Source organism: Malaclemys terrapin, chromosome 22, assembly GCF_027887155.1.
Source record: "Malaclemys terrapin pileata isolate rMalTer1 chromosome 22, rMalTer1.hap1, whole genome shotgun sequence".
Lineage (NCBI taxonomy): Eukaryota > Metazoa > Chordata > Testudines > Emydidae > Malaclemys > Malaclemys terrapin.
The window spans coordinates 17,508,498-17,528,711 of NC_071526.1; the positions used below are offsets into that span (position 1 = coordinate 17,508,498).

Below are 20,214 nucleotides of genomic sequence, written 5' to 3' on the forward strand. Positions count from 1 at the left end.
TCACCTGCACTTATCAGAACCGGCCTCACCTGTTTGCCTCCCGCAGCCCGGCCCCCACGCCAGGCTTGTCATAACTGGCATTCCCCTCCCAGCTCCACGAGTCGCTTCTCCCTGCTCTGCGCTGGAGCCTGCCAACACGCTCTCTAGCAGGAGGCTGTGGGAACCACCATGGGTACGTAGCCCGGGGCGCTGGGGCTGGTTCGCCCAGGGCGGGGTTCGTGGGGCCCATCTGGTCAGGGGTGGGGGGCAGGAGATGTGCCTGGGGACATTGGGCGCTGCCCACCTCACCCCACAGACACTCGGCAATCCATGGATGTCACCGTAACCCTTGTTCAGGACAGACGGGAGCGAGCCAGGCTGCCTGTGACGCTGTGGAGTGACAGTGAATTATACAGGCTCGGGGCTGGGCCTCGGCTGAGCGGCCCCTTCAGCGGGGGGGCCTCTGATCCCACGCCCGTGTGTCACTGGGGCTAGCCAGCTCCCTGAGCTGAAAGCTTTGGCTTGTGTAGGGACCCCCTGCAGGGCTGGCTCCTAGAGCTCACTCCCCGTCCACACGCTGAGAGGGGAGAAGCCAGGCGCCTGCTCCCAAATGCTCAGTAGCCACCCAGCCTGGGGAGTGCACACACACACCCCCGGGGCCCAGAGACCACGTCGTCTCCTCCCCTCTGGGGCCCAGGGACCGTGCCACCCCCCTCCCCTTTGGGGCCCGGGGACCGCGCCGCCCTCCATCCCCCTGGGGTCCGGGGACCACGCCGCCTCCTCCCCTCTGGGGCCTGGGCAATGTACCCACCTCCTCCCGCTCTGGGGCCCAGAGACCATGCTGCCCCCCATTTCCCCTGGGGCCCGGACACCACTCTACTCTCCCCTGCCCGGGGAGCACGTCACCTCCTCCCCTCTGGGGCCCTGGGACCACCCGCTCCCTGGGGAGCACGTCACCACCCCCCTGGGGTCCGAGCAATGTACCGCCCCCTCCCCCCTGGGACCCGGGGACCGCGCCGCCCCCCTCCCCTCTGGGGCCCGCATGAGTTGTCCCCACCTGCACCGCCAGGCCCTTGGCGTTACTCGGCGGCTCAAGGCCCTGCCCCACTGAGCACCTGCGCGCCAGCCCCCGCTAGCGTAACTGTTGGCTATAGAAGTGCCCAGACACAGCCAGTCCCGGCCCCAACGGGCTCACAATCTAACCGAGGGGGGGAGGCACCATCCAGGTGAGCTCCAGCCCTGACGCTCGCGCCCCCATGGGCAGCACAGAGAGATGGCTCCAGGCCCTGCGCCCTTGCACCAGGCTGGGCAAACTGAGGGCAGCTCACGGGCTCAGGCTCCCACACTGGCCCAGCCTTGTTCAGGAAGCTCCGCTCCTGCCCCCAAGCCTCCCTCTCTCCCGGTGCTAGGGGAGGTCCTGGTTCTGGTGGATTTTGCTGGGCAGCGGGATGATGAGCTGCAGCTGAAAGCCGGGGACATCGTGCAGAAGGTGGAGTCGGGCCCGGAGGAGGGATGGCTGCAGGGGGAGCTGGCTGGCAAGACGGGGCTCTTCCCCCGGCAGTTTGTGCAGGTGAGTGGGGCGGGGGATCCCGTCGGGTTACAGATGGACACGCTGCCACGCAGAAGCGGGAGCACTTCCCCTGCCCTGCCTGGGGCACGGGAGCATCTTCCACATGCTCCTGCCCACAGCACGGGGCCCATCTCACGGCTGAATCCACGTCTTGCCTGACTTGCCCACACAGCCTGGCGGGCCGGGCTTCGGAGGTGGCTTGGCAGCTTCCCAAAGCAAACCTGACCTGGGCGGGAGACCGAGTGCATCCACCCCCACAGGTGCGCATGCCCACGCCCTGCAGCCATCTGGAAGGTGTGCACATCGACACACACCTGCAGGACTCCAGAGCCACCTACGGCCTGATGTTCACGGGTGCTGAGCAATCAGTGTGCAGCTGCAAATCATGCAATGCAAAACAGGCCCCAGATCCTCCAGTGTCCCAGCATTCCCCTGGGCCTCTCTGGGAGGCAGGGCAAAGGGGCGGGGTCCCTGGGACACACCCTCCCAAGTCACCTATATAAGCAGGACAGGCAGCTGCTTCCTCTCTCCTAGTAACTACTGCCCAGATGGCTGCTGGGGGTGGGGGCTGCTGTGCAAGACGGGTGAGCTAGTGGGAGCCAGCTCCTTCTACAGCCTATGGCTAGAGGTTGTCTCAGGAGCCCCCCTTCCCTTGGGCGGGGCCTTCTGTGGCATTTCTCTCTGGATAATCCCAGTGGGTTGCACCTGGAAATGAGCGAGGGCTGATGCTGGTATTGGCCCTGCCTGGGGTGGGGCTGGGTACCCCCGGCACTGGCTGCTTTCTGCAGATATGGGGTGTTTGTGGCTGGCGATCCTGGTGTTTTCTTTTTCTCTTCTGCGACTCAGGCCCAGGGCTGGGAGTCAGGACACCTGGGTTCTATTCCTGCTTTGCCCCCACATGTCTATCTGTCCAGTGGGGCCCATGCTCTGTGTCCTGGGTTGGGCGCCACTGGTTGTTGTGTGGCAGGCCAGCGAGGACTAGCGAGAGGGAGGGGTTAACTCCTGGGGAGCCCTTCCTCTAAGATGTCTGGGCCGCCCTAGACACTAGACAGTGGGGGATGGAATAGACCCACCCAAGTGCCCCCAGTGCCTCTGCAGTGTGCCCCAGGCTGGCCCTTGGGGCTGGTGCTACCCTCCCCCTCCATCTGAGACCGGCACCTCATGACCCCTGAGCTTCCGCCATTACCTGGGAGTAGATCTCCAAGGTTGCTCCGTCCCTGTGGCTGCGGGAGTTTCACTTCCGAGGGGCGACAAGCTGCCGCGGGTTTCACATCCCCCGGCCCAGCACGTCGGCTCCTTACCCTGCCTGTGCTCTGTCTGCCCCAGGAAATCCCAACGTCTCTCATGGCTGACGGAGGTCGGAGGTGCCCCCGCTCGACCCGCTTTGGTGAGTGGCTGGCGCCGTGCGCTGGCGGGGCCCCTCGGGCAGGGCGTGCCAGAGACCCAGGGCCTGGGACACCAGTGTAAAGAGCACGGTTTCCAGGCTCCCTCACTCGCGGGATGCTGTGGCACGAACCGTCGGGTGGGCTTGCAAGTGGTGGGTGCCAGAGTAACTGGGTGGGGGAGGGGAAGCTGAGGACTTAGGGTTTGAGATTGGCGTGGAGACGCACCTGAAAATGGGCCGGTAGCTGGAGAGGTGGGGGCTGGGTGCCAGGACTCCTGGGTTCTAGTGCCATCTCTGCAAGGAGGCTCCAGGGTCCCTAGGTGCTTCGGCTGCGGGGGGCTCGGTTGAGCTGTTGGCAGTGCTGGTGGCTCTCCCATGCATGTGGGCAGAGTGTGGGCTTGGCACTGTCCTTTTCACTGGTGCAGCGTCGCCCGCCCGTCCCAGACTCGCTGTCTCCTCATCCCGCTGGAGGCGAGCGGCATCCCCAGTCTCTGTGCCTTGGCCAGCCGGGTCCCCCAGCTGGCGCTCCCAGGTGCCCTGACCGTATCTCCTTCTCTCTCTTCCCCCCAACCCCCTAACTGCGTGCACTGAGCCCTGGGGGACAAGACCCCTGTTCCCTCTATCCTCCCGGCCTAAGACCGCTCCCTTCCCCAGAGCTGGGGTGGGGCCCCCATGTGGTCCCCATAGGGCTCTGTGCCATGGTTGCAGCTGTCAGCTCGGGACCCTTCGCTCATCAACCCGTGGCTCTGCACAGGGCCCAGCTGTGGCATTTTCACCACCTGCCAGGCAAACCTGTTGTTGACACGCTGGCCTCTGATTGGCTGACCTACACAATGGGCCTGTTCTCCAACCCAATGGGAACCCAGCAGATCACAATGAGTCTGGTGGGGCGGCAGCATCTCTGCTGCACTAGGGCTGGGGAGGGAAGGCGCCATGCCACTGACACCTGCCCTGCCTGGGCTCCCTGCGGTGCTGCCTCAGCTGTGGGGCGCGTCGGCTGCCTTCCCCATAAGGACCTGAGCCTGCTGCCGTCGGCTCAGGACCCGCTTGCTGAACCGCCTCCTGGGGGCGGGGGCAGGATGGGGAGCCACTAGGGAGCACCATGCTCGGGGGTGTGGCTGGCTCCTGACTTGGGGGCAGCTGCTGATCTGTTTTTTCTGCCCTGCCACTGCAGTGTGCCAGGACCCCCTGCCAAGGCCTCAGTCCCCTGCTTGGGCCAGGAACCAGTGTGGGGGGCAGCGTGGAGCCCATGGGGGTTCGGGGCAGGCTGTGAGAGGGAGGGGGTGGGGGCTCTTCCAGCAGTAGGGAGACAGCCAGGTTTCCTGCTGGGGGGAGGTGGGAAATGAGCTTCCTGCCTCTTACCCCCGAAGGCTCTGTGTTTGCCGGCTGAGCCGCAAGGGGTGATGAGCTGAGAGGGTCTGCCAGGGGGGTGGGGGCAGTGTGTAGGGGGAGCGAGTTGGGCCTGGCCATGCCAGACACTGGCACCTCTTGCCTCCCACCCCACAGCCTGGCCTCCCTCCAGCGCGACTGGCCCGGGAGGCGCCGGCCCTACATTAGCAAAGCAGCGCACCATGGACCAAGCCATCTCCTGTCGGGGGGCAGGGCTTGAGCGCCAGAGGGTGGGCAGAGAGCTTGAACTAGGGTGGGGGGTGGAAGTCTCCTAAGCTCCACCTACAAACCAAGCTCCATCCCCACAAAGCAGCAAACGAGGTTCCCAATCACCACACCATCACCCTTCTTTGTCCTCTGCTTTGATCTGCAGTGAAATGGTTATCAGGGCTGAGACCAGAAATGCCCTCATTAGGTTTCAGAGTCAACCTCCCTTCTAGTTGCCCAGGGCAGTTCTCCACCTCTGAGTTCTCGTTTCTGGCTGTCTGCAGACTCAGGCAGGCTGGCTGCCTCGCTTCCCACTTGTTATAGGGGTGAAGGAAAGCTTGAAAACCTGTCAGGGCTCCAGACCTTACTGTTTAGTGAGAGCTGACATTGTGGAACGCAGGGGGGCAGCGTCCGGGGGAGAAGGGCTGGTTTGACACGCTGCTGGGAGTCAGCCCTGTTCCTAGGGTTACCAGGATTTGCAGTGGGGCAGTCAGAGGAGTGGGGGGAATCCCAGTGCAGGCAAAGTCTGGGGACCCCTTATAAGCTGAGCCGTGAAGCCCCTAGTGCATCAGACCAAGGGGTGGGGTCCAGTCTCTGCTGGGGGAAGAGCTCAGGCACGGTGCAGCCCGTCCCCCAGCCTCCCCTCCCTGAGTGACGTGTGTCTCCTGCTGTTCCCACGCCAGCGAAGAAGCCGCCGGTGCAAGGGCAGCGCTGGTGCAAGGTGAACTTCAGCTATACAGCGGAGAAGGCAGATGAGCTGCAGCTGAAGGCCGGGGAGCTGGTGCAGATCCTGCAGGAGGTGAGCAGGGCTGGGGGGCACCTGCCGGAGCCAGGAGCCTGGGAGCGGAGACCAAGGCCCATGTGCTTGGGAATGGCTGTTGGGGGCGGCTGGGGTACAGGTGCATTGTTCCTTCCTGGGGGGCAGGGAGCAGTGGGAGGTGGCTGGAGGGTTGTTTCCAGCCCCTGGCACCTGTGGTATGCCTGTGCCTGAGTCGCGGTGCTGTCTGCAGGCACTGCTGGGCAGGGACTCCTTAGGCCAGAGCCCAGCGGGGACAGGGACCAGGCTTCAGTTAGCTACGGTCCTGCAGCAGAGGGCCAAGGCCAGCCTGTGTGCTGCCAAAGCCTGCCCCCCCCTCTGTGCCATGAGGGTAGCAGCGAGACCAAGTGGGCAGGGCAAGATCTGCTTCCCAGCTCCACCGGAGAGGTGTGCACAGCTCCCACCCCTCCGTGCAGCAGGTGCAGTGCCCCGAAGTCTGCTCTAATGTCTGCGTTGGGAGGGACATGGGAAGGCCAAGCAGGTGGGGAGCTGGGCAGGCAATGGGAGACCTCAGGAGGGGCAGCCTGGCCCCATTCTAGCCCCTCTGGATCTCCTGTTCAAGCTACAAGGGCTGTGTCGCCTGGCATTGAAATGAGCAGCCATGTCTGGGGTGGGGTCTGGCCATGGTGTAACGGCACACAGCAACGCTGTGGGTCAGGATCAGGGGAGGAGAGGCAGTCTGTGTCCAATGGACGTTGCAGGCAGCACTTTCGGGAGGCTGGGGTTTGGCTGGGACACCGGGTTCCCTCCCAATGCCCAAGGGAAATGCCATAGTGGGAGGCTGGCCGGGGTGGGTACAGTGGCACCGTCCAAGCCCGTCTGCTGGAGATGCTCTGGGCGCACTGGGTCCGCGGCTGGTGGGGCTCAGCTCTGAGCCGTTCTCTTCCCCGGCAGATCGAGGATGGCTGGTGGCTGGGCAGGAAGAACGGCCAGGTTGGTGCTTTCCCCTCCAACTTCGTCCAGGAGCTGGACAGGCTGCCCCCAGGTAGGAGGGAGCGGGGAGCGGCAATGGGGCTGGGTAGCTGGGCCTGGCTCCCTTCTCTTCCGCTGCCTTGATCCTCCCCCCAGGAGAGACCCCAGGCTGCAGCAGCTGTGACATGTGGAGGGGCTGATCTGGGAAGACCCCAAGGCGCAAAGCATGAGCTCCCCCAGTGCTGCGTCCCCACCAGCGGCGGGGGGCAGGGCCCCTGTGCTGGGAGCTGGCAGGTTGCTGGCGCTCTGGGTCAGAGCAGTGTCTGTGCCCCCCAGAGGGGCTGTCCCATCCCAGGTGCCCTGAGATAACCCGCTCCCCCCCCATGGTGTGTGCAGGGCTGGTGGCCCCAGAGCCCCTCCTGAAGAATGGGGCTGGGAAGCAGAGACAGAAGCTGACTGATGAGACCTTCATCATAAAGGAGGCAGAGAAGGTGAGTGTTTGGGTTGGGCAGAGGGACAGTCCTGGGATTCACCTTCCGCCCGGAGCAGCCCCAGAGACTGGCTAGCTGGTGGCCTGACCCAGCAGGTGAACCTGTCTGGCTGCTCCTGGGCCCAGGCCATAAAGCCCCACCCAGGGGTGGCCAGTTGGGCTGGGGCTGGTGGGTGCTTGCCCAGGCACTGCTGGCTACCCCAGGCTCCCGTGGGCCCAGGTTGGTCCTGCTCTAGGAGGGGGGTCAGTGGGAGAGTGTGATGCAGTAGGGAGCAGGGTGGATTGACCTGGGAATGTCTGTTAGTTTTACTGGGACTGTCTGTCTGCCCGGGGGATTGGAGAGCCGGGGGTGCCTTTAGGTGAGGGACGGTACCTGAGCCTGTAACCTGAGCCAGGAAGGGGGGGGTGGGGCGAGTCGACATCTTTGCCTGGGAAACTGGACAAAGGGAGAGGGGGAGGGAAGGAGGGGGAGAGCCGGCTGGAGGGGTTTTTGGTTTTCAGTTTGGGGCTGGCTGGGAAGAGGCAGGGAACCTCGAGTCTGGGGTCTAAGATCCTTGCCCCCCCAGAGGGACCTGGCTGAGGGGTCTTGGTTGTACCTACACGCTCTGCTTGGGATGGTGTTCCTGTCATCTAATAAACCTTCTGTTTTACTGGCTGGCTGAGAGTCACGGTGAATTGCAGGAAGTGGGGGGGGGGGGTGCAGGGCCCTGACTCCCCCACACTCTGTGACAGTGTCTGCCCCCATTCTGGGGTGCTTGTGGGGGTGTGGAAGCTCGGTGCTCTGAGCACACACTCCCTCCTGAGACACGCACTCCCTGAGCGCTAACGAGCCTTGTCTCCTCCACAGCCAGAGCCCCCCAAGAAGTTGGAGAAGCCCATCGCCGCAGCCCAGAACCCCCCGCCAAGCCAGCCCCTGCAGCCCTGTGAGTGAGGCCTGCCTGCGCTCCCCTGCCCCATGGAGCCTGCTGCCTCTGCTGAGTAGCTGTGTCCCCTGTGGGGCCCTAGCTGGGGAGGGGCCGGCCCTGGGGCTGTAGTGGATGGGAAGGGAGAACCATGCCCCCAACAGTCCTCAAGGAGCGATTCCCAGCCACTGCCCCAGGGCAGGATGGATCCCCCCAGCCCAGGGGAGCCGTTTGCCCAGGGCCTCTGAGCTAGGCAGTGGTGGGGCTGGGATCTGGGTCCAGGCCCCCAGGCCTGTGCTCCCACTGGCTCATGCAGCATCTGCAGGGCAGGAGCATGGACCCTTCCCCACCCCGACTCGAGCAGGGTCTGATTCCCTGGCTGGGTTCACTGGGCTGGTTCCTAGAGCTCACCTGGGGCGGGGGGGGGGGAGAGGGTGTCCTTTTCCTGTGAGCAGCACAGCGCCCCCCACTGGTGACCCTGTGGGGCTTTCCTCTGAGCCCTTTCTCTCCCCTCCCGTCCAGACTGCGAGGCCGAGTACTGCAAGGCCATGTTCGACTACGAGCCGGAGCTCCAGGACGAGCTGCAGCTGAAGAGAGGAGACGTGGTTTTGGTTCTCTGCAAGGTGGGAGCTGGGGACAGTGGGGGGGGGCGGCTGCCAGGGCAAGCTGTGAACCCCCTGGGGGTGCTGATCTGCCATCTCACTGGTGGGGAAGCCAGCCCCCTCGCAGCTGCCTGCCCCCCAGCCAGGGAGCAGCTCATTAGTGTGTCATTGGCCCATCACTGTGGCCTCTGGGCATGATACAGGGGACACAGAGAGCCGACAGCCCTGGCCCCTTTGCTCCACCAACCAGATGGGGAACCCCAAATGGTGGAGCCTGGTACTGGAGGGTGTGAGTCTCTGGGTCTCAGCCCCACATCTCCACTGTGCTCTGTTCCCTCGACACCCCGTCCTGTCTCGGAGGGGCTCCAGATCCCCCGGCTGGCTTCCCGGCTCTGGGAGCCCAGTTGAGCTGCTCTTGGTGCCAGTCCCGTCAGCACCGCTGGCTGCAGCTTCTGGGGGAAGGTTCCAGTGCCAGCCGTCGTGCCCTGAAGGGGCCTACAGCAATGCACCATCCCCGTGGGGCACAGGGCTGTGATCCCCTCCCTGCATGGAGGGAGCTGTGGGCATCACAACGCCCCCACAGTGCCTTTCTTTCACTGCCCCTCCCAACCATGTCCCTGATGCCAGGGACCTGCTGGAGCCAGGGCGTTTGGGTCACTCTGAGCCCCTCCTGCTCATGGGGTCTGGCCCCGGGTGGGCTTTGCTGGCCGTGCTGGGTGCCGTGAGGGAGCAGGGCAGGTTGGAGTGGGTGCCACACCCTTGGGTTTTGGCTTGGTGTTCACCCCCTGTGTGCCGCGATGTTTGAGCCCGTGGCCGGGGTGCTGGGCCGTACGGGGGGGATCGTGGGTAGCACCCCGGCCTGAGCTGGGCACTCCCTGCTTGCCTTGCAGGAGACGGAGGAGGAGGGCTGGTGGGAAGGGGAATGTGGTGGCAAGAGAGGCCTCTTCCCCGATAACTTTGTGATGCTGCTGCAGCCCCTGGTGCCAAAGGTGAGTGCCGGGGTTGGGCCCCCTGCCTCGGGCTGGCTGGCGTGGGGGGCCCAGCGAGCAGCCCTGTGTGGGGCGGGGGGCGCAGGCCTCGGGGCAGGGGCTCTGACACCGGGAGCAGCCATTCACTTGGGCGAATGGCTCCTGGCCCCATTGCAGTGGGGGAGGAACGGCAGCATTCTGGGTTCCCCCAGCAGGTGGCGCAGTGACCCCGAGGGAACACCCAAGGGTAGTCCATGCCCGTCCCTTAGCTCAGCTGGCGAGAGCCACGGGCAGGGGCCAGAAGTTCCTCTCCTTCCCTGGGCTGGGGCCGGCTGGGCACGCAGGCTCTGGGGCTGGACGAGGAAATCCGCATGGCAAGCTTGCAATTGTAGTAATAGCTCAGTTCTGCCCTCCTAGCCTGGTACCCGGCTCCTGCTCCGCCGGCGGCTTGCCCCGGGCAGCACCGGTCCCTGGAGCTACGAAGGGAAGAGCCCGGGACGCGTCTGGCTGGGGGTGAGCTGGGGTGGGAGGAGAGAGAATCCTTCCCAGCTGCAGGGACTCTGATGGCCCCTCGTTCTGCCCTGTGCGGTGCTGGCCTCGCCCGGCTCCGAGACACTCTGAACACGGGGCAAAGAATGGCCAGGAGCTGCCGCAGGATGTGCCCCTCCTGCTCATCGGGCTCTGCTCTGTTGCAGATTAAGGCGGTGGTGCCCTCGCGGAGCCAGGAGTCGAGTAAGTAAGGAGCCCACGGTGGGAGGGTCCGAGCTGATGGGGGGGGGGGGGGGGCCTGGCTGCGAGCCCCTCCCTGGTGAAGCAGACCCGATGGAGGCCGTGGGCTGGCACTGCCTGGCTCCCTGCCCAGTGCTGTTGCATGGCTGCTTGGGGGTCCTGCCAGCCCCGGAGGCTGGGCTGGACGTGGGCTCATCAACAGAGCAGCTGTGGGTCCAAGCGCAGCTCCGAGCAGTCTGTGCGTGGCCCGTGCTGCAGGGTCACCAAGACTCCCCTGCTAGGCTGGCTGGCTCCTGGGTAGCGCTGCCAGGCAGCGAGCGGGGGAGCTGGCAGGGCCGCGGTGAGGGCAGAGGATCCCGAGCTGCAGAGCCAGGCAAAGCCCTGGGTGCTCTGCATCTGTGACTTCCTTTCCCGCGAGGTGCTAGTTTCCTCTGCGTCACGTGCCCAGGGTACAGGGGCTGAGCAGCATTCTGGCTTGGAGCAGAGCTCTGGGGCGCTGCGGGCAGGTCCCTGCTGACAGCCGGTGAGTGCAGCTGACGGCTGGAGTCCGGAGCCTGGGCCCAGGCCCCCCCCAACCCCGCAAACAGCTTGTGAAGGCCCCGTGCGTGGCTGGGGTGGCAGGTACCCACGTCCCCTCTGCTTTCTGCGCTGTCTATGGCATGCGCATGGTGCAGAGTGGTATGGAGGGGAGCGGTCCCTCCTATCAGTGACCACTCGCTGTGCCAACCCTGGGCCCTCCTGCTCTAGCACCCTGGAGGATCCCAATGTGCTGGGTGTACAGGAGCCATCCTGGGGTGGGGAACACAGCAGCTGCACCCCGGGGCTGGGAAGGGGGGGGTTGGGGCTGGATTCAGTGGCCCTGGCAGTCTGCGTCATGGAGGCTCTTGCTGGGTCAGGGGCTTTGTAGGCTCCTGAAGCGTTGTCGTCTTTCAGCTTTCAGCACCCCTCCCCCCCAGCCCATCTCTCAGCCCCACTCAGTGTCCCCTGGGAGGTGCGGGGGGCCGGCCAGCCCCAGGCTGGCATCTGTTGAGAAGTGGCAGACTGAACCACCTGGGATGGTTCTGGCCCCAGGGTGGGCAGAGCTTCCATCACCAGGGCTCTCCCCTTGGGTCTGCCTGGAGGGGCTCGTGCCCACCCCTGCCCTTGTGGCACAAGCTCCTGCGTGGGGCCCAGGCAGGAGGCCTGGGTGCTGTGGGGTGGGGAGTGGGTGCTGTGAGGTGGGCGCCTCAGCCTCGGGGCTTGGCAAAGGGACGAAATCAGTGGGTGGCTTTGGTTTGTGTGAACCCTCAGGGGTCAGGGCTTGGTTTAGCAGAGGCAGGGTTCAGAGCTGGGGTCAGCGCTGCTCCGGTGAGAGCTAGCAGGGCTGCGGTGGAGCGGAGCTGTCTTGGTGTTATGTGGTGTAACCTGTCCCCAGGGCCCAGCTGCCCAGAGCTCGGTGGGGGGGAGGGGGGGCTGGGGCTGGCTTCCTGGCTGGGCCCTCCGCATGATGCGGCGCCAGGGCGGGACGGAGGCGGCTGGGGTAGAGGCTGTCGGCCGGAGGGCCGCGTGACCTGCAGTGGGGGGCCCATCTCGACTTGGGCCTGAGGAACTTGGGGTGGGGTGGGGGGCAGGGACTGTGCTGGTGCAGCAGCCGGCAGAGGAAGTGCAGACTGCAGGCACCAACCACCTCTGGCTGGGGAACGTGGGCTGCATGTGACAGCGAGCAGAGCGGGGTTTGTAGCTGCAGTGGGGAGGTGCTCAGAGCTGTCTGGGGGATGGGCCGGCTCTGAGCTCATCCCACTGGGGGGGTCAGACTCTGGGTGTATTTTGGGGGCACCCTGGGCTCTGAGATCCCAGCTGCTGTGAACACCCCGAGGGACAGTGCCCGGCTCCCCCTCCTGGTGTTCCTTGGCACAGGGGCAGTGAGGCTGGCAGTGCAGGCAGAGTCCAAGCCAGCCAAAAGCCCTGCTCTAAGCTCTGCCCAAAGGGGCAGCTCGGGCCATCGTGAGTGTACGTATATATACACACACACACACCCCCTCGTGCGCATTCACACACGGGTGCTGGGTGCTGCTGTTGCTCCCCGGATGCACCAGGCTGGGCTGCGTGGGTGTCAGCCCCATGCCGCTGACTTGCTCGCCTCCCGGGAGCTTCTGACAACCCTGAGCGAGCACCTCTGCTCCCCTCGCCGGGCCTGGGCAGGGCCGGGTTCTCCTCTCCCCTGGGCAGCCAGGGGGAGTCTGTGGTGTAAGCAAAACCCCATCGACCTCCCTGGGGTGTCTGCTAGGTGCACCCAACCCAGGGGGCCCAGTGTCACCCCAGCCCAGGCCCAGCTGAGGTGATGGCTCCTGAGGGGCGGCGAGACTCCCGGGTGGATGGAGCCGGGCCCAGCGTGGGAGGGAGCAGGGCTGGCTGCCCTCACAGGGCCCTGGCGTCCCCCCAAAGAAGGGCCTGGGGCAGACGGGGCTGGGGGCTATGGGGGCTGAGGGAGCAGGGACGGTGCCGGGGGGGAGCATCCCGCCCCCCACCCGCGTCAGCCAGCGTGTCACTCTTCCTCTTGCTCCTCTCTGCCAGTCTTCAGGCCGGAGAAGAAAGTCTCCAGCGCCATCAAAGCGGAGCTGCGGCCCACACACAAACCCAAAGGTACATGAGGGCATGGGGCTGCCCCCTGGGCCGGGCTGGCCATGGGCACTGGGGGAAGTGCCAAGTCTCCATCCTGGTAGAGAGGTGTATGGGTAACTACCCACCTGCGCTGCTGGGCTGCTCCCCCTGAGGGCATGTGCCATGGGCACCCAGCTGGCTAAAAAGGAGCCGGTTAGTGTGACCAGACAGCAAGTGTGAAAAATTGGGATGGGGAGGGGGTAATAGGAGCCTATATAAGAAAAAGACCCAAAAATCAGAACAGTCCTTATAAAATCGGGACATCTGGTCACCCTAGAGCCGGCTGGTAGAGGTGGGGTGTGAGGGGCTAGTCCTGATACCTCAGCCGGGTCTGCCCCCTTCCCCATGGGCGACAGGCCGTATCTTTCCCTCGCCTAAGCCCAGGGAGGCAGCTCAGGATCCCTGGTCAGGAGGGGAGCTGAGGGGAAGGGCATGGCTAGGGCTGCAGCTGGCCGCCGTCTGCTTCCTACATTGGGCTGTAGCCCGCCTGCCCCCTCCTGCTTCGGTCCGGGCCCTGGCCTGGCTCCGGGCGGGTTTGGCCCCTGAGGCCAGCCAGGCTCGAGGCAGCTGGGGAAGAGGCGAGTGCAGCAGGCAGCGTTTCCTGCCATGTGCGGCTCCGTGGGGCGTGCAGAGGTGTCACCGCAGCAGGCTGCCAATCTCCCAGCCAGGCCCAGAGGCTGAAACGCTTGGTAGCGGCTGGCCCAGGCCAGGGCTAATGTTCAAACACCAGGATAACACCAGCACTTCCATGGCCCCCTGGGGCAAACTCCCCTGGCCAAGAATGTGCCTCTGAGGGGGACCCGGCCATGATGGGGCCCGGGCTGCGGGCCCTTGTCTGCTGGCTGGAGACTGTCCTGGGACCCTGGCCGCAGCCACTGGCCAGTGGTGGGCTGGGAGGGTAAGTCCTGGGGAACCGCCCGTCTCCAGCTGCTCACCCCTCCCTCTGCCCCCAGAGCCCAAGGTGCAGAAGAAGATGGACCTGCCCAAGATGAACCTCCCTGCCAGCAAGAAAGCGGCTCCAGCCCCTCCCGTCCCTGCCAAGACCAAACTGGTCTCCAGCCTTGCCGGCAGGTGAGGGGCCCCTGCCACCTTCCCTTGTGCAGAGGGCTGGCTCTAGCTGGTGCGGGAGGTTGTTGCAGGCTGGGGGTGGCGGGGGGGGGGTAGCGCTGTGTTAACACCTCCTTGTGGGGTGGGGGCCTCTTCTCGCAAACCTTCCAGGGGTTAATCTTGGTATTCGGGGCGGGCGCCTTCCTCCCTGCCCATCTGCACTCAGCCCCCTGCCTCTGGCACCGCTAATGCCATCACCGGCTTTGCATGTGGCTGTTAAACTTCTGCAAGGGATGGAGCAACTGAGTTAGGCCCCTCCCTCCTGCCTGGCCCCCCAGGTGGGCAGGGAAGTGACAGGAGTGGGATGGACCCAGCACGTGGCCAAAGGGGAGGCGGGGAAGAGGCACGAGGGGGCAGGGGCTCTGTGGGCTGCAGCCCCCTAATGTGCAGGACCGTCTCTGCCGTTGCTAGGCCCCCCTGCACCCCGACGAACTGTGTCCCAGCCAGTGCGGAGAAGAGCAAGCCCAAGGACCCAGGTAAGCCTGTTGCCACCTGGCACGTTCCCATCCCTCCCTTCACTGGGCAGGCGAGTAGCATCTCCCTCCGGTGTCCAGCAGCAGAGCCCTGGGCCGAGAGGGGAGCTGCCCATCGGTAGCTGTGACTGGAGCCTGCACGGATGAAGGAGTCTCTGCCCGGGCAGGACTGAGGGCATTGGGGCAGGGCTGGCACCTGCCCTGGGTTCTGAGCACCCCCGGCAGGCACCGCTCTGGCCTGGGCTGCTCCTGGGCTAGGAAAGTGAGGACATTGCTGCTGTTTGCATGTGAGGAGCCCACACGATGTAACAGGCCTCCCGGTGCCAGCTCGCCCAGCTAATCCACGTGGTGTGGAACCCAGGAGTCCTGCCGGCCGGTTCCCTGCTGCAGCTGCCCAAATCTCTCCCTCCCTTCCCCCTTTCTGCTCCGGACCGGTCTTGGGAGGGCAGGGAGCAGCTCAGTCCCCTTACAGCCCCGGCCGTTCCCAAAAGCTCGGCACCTCAGGCGGGTGTTGAGCTCTGTGGCTGCCCCGCTGGCTGGTCTTTGGGCCACCTGGCTGCCCTGTCTGGCTATAGCAGTGTGGGTCGCCCCGGCCCGAGGGTGCATGGGCAGGGTGCGGTCGGTCTGGATGCAGAGCTCTTCAGCCTGACAGCACAGCTTGGAACTGGTGGAGTCCTTGTGCCCAGGGCCACCCCCAGCCCCTGGAGCTCAGGGCCTGCCCTGCACGTTGGCTGATGGGGAGGGGGCTGCTGGTGCCTCTTGGTTTTGCAGATGCAAATTGCTTTGATGCCGTCCTGATCTCCAATGCCAAACTGAGCCACCCGACCACGACCCGTCCCAAAATGCCAGGCAGGAAGCCGCCCAGCCAGCCGCTCGCTAGCTCTCCGGTGAGTGCCTGGGCTGCGCCCCTCGCTGGGGGTGGGTGGGGAAGGGCTGGACTCGCTGGGCTGGGTGGCTACGCTCCTTGTGCTGCATTTGCTGCCCACCGCTTCTCTGCTGCAATTGCCTTGTGCCCTAGACAAATTAGAGGATTGGGCAGAAAAAAACCTGATGAGGTTCAACAAGGACAAGTGCAGAGTCCTGCACTTAGGACGGAAGAATCCCATGCACTGCTACAGACTAGGGACCGAATGGCTAGGTAGCAGTTCTGCTGAAAAGGACCTAGGGGTCACAGTGGACGAGAAGCTGGATATGAGTCAACAGTGTGCTCTTGTTGCCAAGAAGGCTAACGGCATTTTGGGCTGTATAAGTAGGGGCATTGCCAGCAGATCGAGGAACGTGATCGTTCCCCTTTATTCGACATTGGTGAGGCCTCATCTGGAATACTGTGTCCAGTTTTGGGCCCCACACTACAAGAAGGATGTGGGAAAAATTGGAAAGAGTCCAGCGGAGGGCAACAAAAATGATTAGGGGTCTGGAGCACATGACTTATGAGGAGAGGCTGAGAGAACTGGGATTGTTTAGTCTCCAGAAGAGAAGAATGAGGGGGGATTTGATAGCCTTCAACTACCTGAAAGGGGGTTCCAAAGAGGATGGAGCTCGGCTGTTCTCAGTGGTGGCAGATGACAGAACAAGGAGCAATGGTCTCAAGTTGCAGTGGGGGAGGTCCAGGTTGGATATCAGGAAAAGCTATTTCACTAGGAGGGTGGTGAAACACTGGAATGCGTTACCTAGGGAGGTGGTGGAGTCTCCTTCCTTGGAGGTTTTTAAGGCCCGGCTTGACATAGCCCTGGCTGGGATAATTTAGCTGGGAATTGGTCCTGCTTTGAGCAGGGGGTTGGACTAGATGACCTCTTGAGGTCCCTTCCAACTCTGATATTCTATGATTCTATGATTCAGAGGGTGATTGGCTCTAACCGCTCTGCGCCACTCCCCAAACAGCAGCGTCCTGTGCTGGGGAGGAGTGTCCCACCTCCACCCAGTGCTCCTTCTGAGCTGACGGGCTGGCGTGTGCTCGGCACCGGGGCGGGGACCCTGGCCTTGGCACCAACTGGTTTTAAAGGTGCTGGGTAGTTTGGACCTGAAATAATGAGTCAGTGCCAGGCTTGGCCCATGGGAGCGGGGTCTGGTGAAGCGAGCGAGTGTAGACTGCAGGGTGTAGACCCAACCCCATGCACAGGCAGAGCGCCATAAACCCCCCTAGGAGCCCCACATGCCGGCAGAGTGGCGCAGTGGGCAGCAAGAGTCACCGTCTCTGGTATCGGCCACCCTGCAGGCTACTGCCCTGGCCCTGCTGTGCCCCAGGGCTGGGCTCCCGGAGGGGCGGGTCCCAGGCTCTGTCCTGGGAGCCCTGCAGGAGATCCCGTAGGAGGAACCGGAGGGGGGAGAAGGGGTGCTGCACCTGGGTGCTGGGCGGGGGGGGGGGAGAGAGGGAGGAGGAGAAGCAGAAGAGCAGAGTGCCGCCTTGCTGCCAGTTGACAGGTTAAATCCACATCTCTCCAAGAGTTATGCCTATGTGGAGTCATGGCAGGGACGGGAGCGTGTGCGTTGGGCAGCCAGGGCGGGGGCCACTTCCCTGGTGCTGCGCTCAGGTCAGGGGAGCTGACCCCATGCCGGCCCCTCCCCTCCCGTCTGGGGAGCCGGCACATGGGCTGGTGCTCCGAGAGCTGGGGAGAAGCTGCAGCATGGGCAGCGCCGGGGCCAGCTCCGTGCACCTGGCAAGGGTTTGCACGTGTCTGGCCCTGCCCGGCAAGGAGCACCCACTTGGCCTGTGAGCTGAGGGGGCCAGGTAGCACCAGTGGGGAGATGGGTGCTGGAGACCTGCTGCGTTCCCTGAGGTGCTCTTCGTAGCTCTGGGACTGCTAGGTGGGGGGGCCCAGCTGTGGGATTCCCTAGTTGCAAAGTGACTGGCTTTCCCTGCCCCTGCTGGGAGTGTTTCCCATCGGTTCTGCTCCTGCAGGACGTGAAGGTGCCTCTGCTCCCAGCCAAGAGCAGCGTCCAGGCCAGGGAACTGCAGCCCCTGGAGAGCCTGGGCGACCCCCCCAAGGCACAGGAGAAGCTGTCCCTGGAGGAACTGGTGGCCGAGCTCCGGTCCCTGCGCATCCTGATGGACCTGATGAGGGTGCAGCACCAGTGAGTGGGGCTGGGGGTTGTTGGAGCCCTGGCAGGGACTGACCCTAGTGGCTGAGACGGCCAACCAGAGCACCCCGAGTCGCCCGCTGCATGCAGCGTTCCCCATCCCCAGGGGACAGTGCAAGACTCTGCTTCCTAGCCGTGCTTGGAGCTGCCTCTCTCCTGGGCTGGGGTTTGGGGGCAACTGCCTACAGCAGCCTCAGCCCTGGCCTGGCCTGCCAGCCGGTGTGCACGTCAACCCTGGTGGGCAGTGTCCCATCCAGGGCCGGTGACCCCTGGGCGGGGCAGGCCTGGTGCCAGCCCTGTCCGAGAGCCCTGTGGCCAGCGTCTCGGAGCAGCACGGGCCGGTCATGTCTGTGTGAGTCGGTAGAGCAGTGAATCGGCCCAGGGTGCCGTGGCTGGAGGGGGAATGAGGTCTGAGTGCCTGCCCTGTTTGTACGCAATCCCCTGGCCTTGGGGAGATCGAGGTTTGGCGCTGAACTTCATGGGAGGCCCTGCATGAGAAGCAGCGGCCTGCAGAGCTGGGTGCTCCTGGGGTGACTTCTTGGAGCTGGCCGAGGTTCTGGCCCTGAGCCCCAGCCCCCGGATCCCCGGAGAGCCAGCTCTGTGCACTGCCCTTTGCAGGAAGGACATGGAGGAGCTCAAGATGGCAATCAAGGAGGAGCAGGCCAAGCGAATGGTGCTGCAGGTGAGAGCCCCTGGGGATGCGGTGCTGCATGGGAAATTCACGGGGGGGGGTTGCCCCAGCCCCTCCCTCACTGGGATCTCACAAACCCAAGGCTTGTCGTCGGGATGCTACCCCCTGAACCCCAACTCCCATGCTGCTGCTGCAGGGTATTCTGTGATAGCAGCATGTCTGTCAGTGAAACCCCCCTGGCCTCCACCCATGGGGCAGGGTGTGGGTCAGAGCGGGAGCTGGCGCTTGGAGTTGGATCTAGAAGGATTAACAGCTGAGCCTGTGGATGGGTGGGGGGGTAACTGAATGTTCGTTGTGTGGTGCCCGGATGCCACATGGATGGGCACTGGCTGAAGAGTGACTCTTGGTCGCGGTGACCCTGTCTCCTCCTGCGCTTTCCCATTGGTAACCTGGGGCCTGGGTGCCTGGCTGCTCTCCGAGTGCTCGGGGGTGCCCATTCTGAGCGACGGGCAGGCGCTCTGCCTGGGCAGCGCAGGGAGAGGGGCTGGAGTTTGGCCTGGTTCCCTTTGCTCCCACTCATCTCTCCTTTGCAGGTGGAAATCGAGAGCATGAAGCAGATGCCTGCCCTCGAGGGAGCAGGAGTGGCTGGGCCGGGCAGTGAACTGGAGGTACTGCCGGCCACGCTGTGACGTCCACTGTGCAGAGGCCTCGCTCTGCAAACTCTGCTGGGGCCGTTAAACTTGCAAGAGAATCACTGGCCATTGATTCCCCTTGGTGTCTGTTCACCCCGAGGCCAGCTCCCTGCCACGGGGAGTGGGGAGAAGGCCCAGAGCCCCTCCAGCTCATCTCCTGCTGCGTCTGCTCACTGGGCCCTCCCTCGGGGGAAGCACTGTGAGGGGCTCTGGGCCACGCAGCCCCCTGAGCGCTGTGGTGGGGCTCAGCCCTTGGCCTGCTGTGGGGCCCGCTGGGCTGACCCTCTGGGGGATACTGGTTTTGTGATGGGCAGCATGGGGCACCTAGGGGCTGCCAGGGGAGTTAGCAATGCCCTAGCAGGACCAGAGTGTGAATGCTGGCAGCGCACAGGCCTGGTCTCACCGGGGGGGGGCTGGCTGCTGCCTGGATTTGGGCAGTCATCACCCCCCGAGCCCTGTCACCTGCTCAGCTCCAAATGTCCTGCCTATAGATCAAAGGAGGCCCCTCCGTCCCCCTGCCCCGGGAGAGGCCGCCCCATGTCCCAGCAGCATCTGTCCCTCTCTGGAGATTGGTCCTGAGCTCCTGGCTCTCCTCTTCTGCCCTGACCTGTCCCAGCCTTGGCCTGTACTCGTCCCCGTGCTGGGGGGTGTGTGTGTGTGTGTGTGTGTGTGTGTGTGTGTGAATAGCCATCTTTTAGCCCAGCACAACTCTCAAAGCCCATCTGTGACCCTAGCCCTAAAATCTCCCAGGGGGCTGCTGATGCTGACCCCTCCCGGACAAAAATCCCTGTGCTGACTGCCCCCAGCCCTGAGCCGCGCGTCAGCCCTGGGGTCACCTGACCCCGGGCTCTGACTAGACCAGGATGACAGACTTTGGAACAGCTTCGCCCTAGTGCAGACAGCTATCTGCATTGTCCTGCTCAGCTGGCCCTGTGGAGTGAGCTCCCTCTTCCCAGCTAACGTGTTACATCCTGCCCTGTCCGCACTAGGGCATTCAGATGTGTTGGCTAAGCTGTCCCTGGGCCAGACGTGGGTGCGGGAATCCTCATCCTAGTTAACCTGGGATAACTCGTACAGGCTGGACCCACGTGTCCCCAGGGTCCCCCACAAGTTGGCGCCACTGCGTGTGTCCTGTCTGCACTAGACTCTAGTTGTGTTAGTGAGCATGTGTTCAAACATGACCGAGCATTGGGGTCTGTAGAGTGACCCGGCTCTCTGCCAGACCCCTCCCCATCAGGAGCCCTGGCCAACCCCTCTGGTTCTTCCTATGCCCTTTTAATCCTGAGAACTGGGCGTTTCTCCCTCGCTCTGAGAGCCGCTTCCTGCAGTGCCCACCGGTTTGCTCCTGCTCTGCTTGTCTGACATGGGGGTGGGGCTGGAACAGCTGTGAATGTCCCTCGCCCCCAGGAGCCGCTGTCCCACTGCCGACAGCCTGAGGTTTTAAAAACTATTTTATAAATATGTGTAAAATGTTAATAAACTATTTTTATACAAATCTTAGCTACTGCCTGGCTGCTGTAGTGTCGTCCGCATCTGTGACGTGCAAGGCGCTGTACAGACTTGAGGGGAGAGCCGGTCCCTGACCTGATGAGTTGGAGCATTCCAGCCATAGGCAAAGGGCTGGGGAGAGGGGTCAGACTGAAA

The 20,214-nt window shown here is 64.1% G+C and overlaps 1 protein-coding gene across 3 annotated transcripts; it reads left to right on the top strand.

The window, feature by feature from the left end:
- Window positions 1-92: 92 nt before the first annotated feature.
- SH3D21 (SH3 domain containing 21) lies at window positions 93-19,236 on the top strand. Of its 3 annotated transcripts, XM_054011831.1 has the most exons (17): window positions 93-172; window positions 1,389-1,549; window positions 2,876-2,936; window positions 5,213-5,328; window positions 6,241-6,331; window positions 6,655-6,749; window positions 7,596-7,671; window positions 8,173-8,273; window positions 9,143-9,241; window positions 9,916-9,952; window positions 12,503-12,571; window positions 13,543-13,660; window positions 14,108-14,172; window positions 14,941-15,056; window positions 17,069-17,241; window positions 17,866-17,929; window positions 18,472-19,236. In XM_054011831.1, the coding sequence occupies exons 1-17, from the start codon at window positions 169-171 to the stop codon at window positions 18,565-18,567; spliced, it is 1,542 nt and encodes a 513-aa protein (XP_053867806.1). In that variant the 5' UTR covers window positions 93-168; the 3' UTR covers window positions 18,568-19,236. The 3 variants fall into 3 exon arrangements, with proteins under 3 accessions (XP_053867806.1, XP_053867804.1, XP_053867805.1); XM_054011829.1 differs by lacking the exon at window positions 93-172 and having other exon boundaries at window positions 215-1,549; XM_054011830.1 differs by lacking the exons at window positions 93-172; window positions 12,503-12,571 and having other exon boundaries at window positions 215-1,549.
- The last annotated feature ends 978 nt before the right edge of the window (window positions 19,237-20,214 follow it).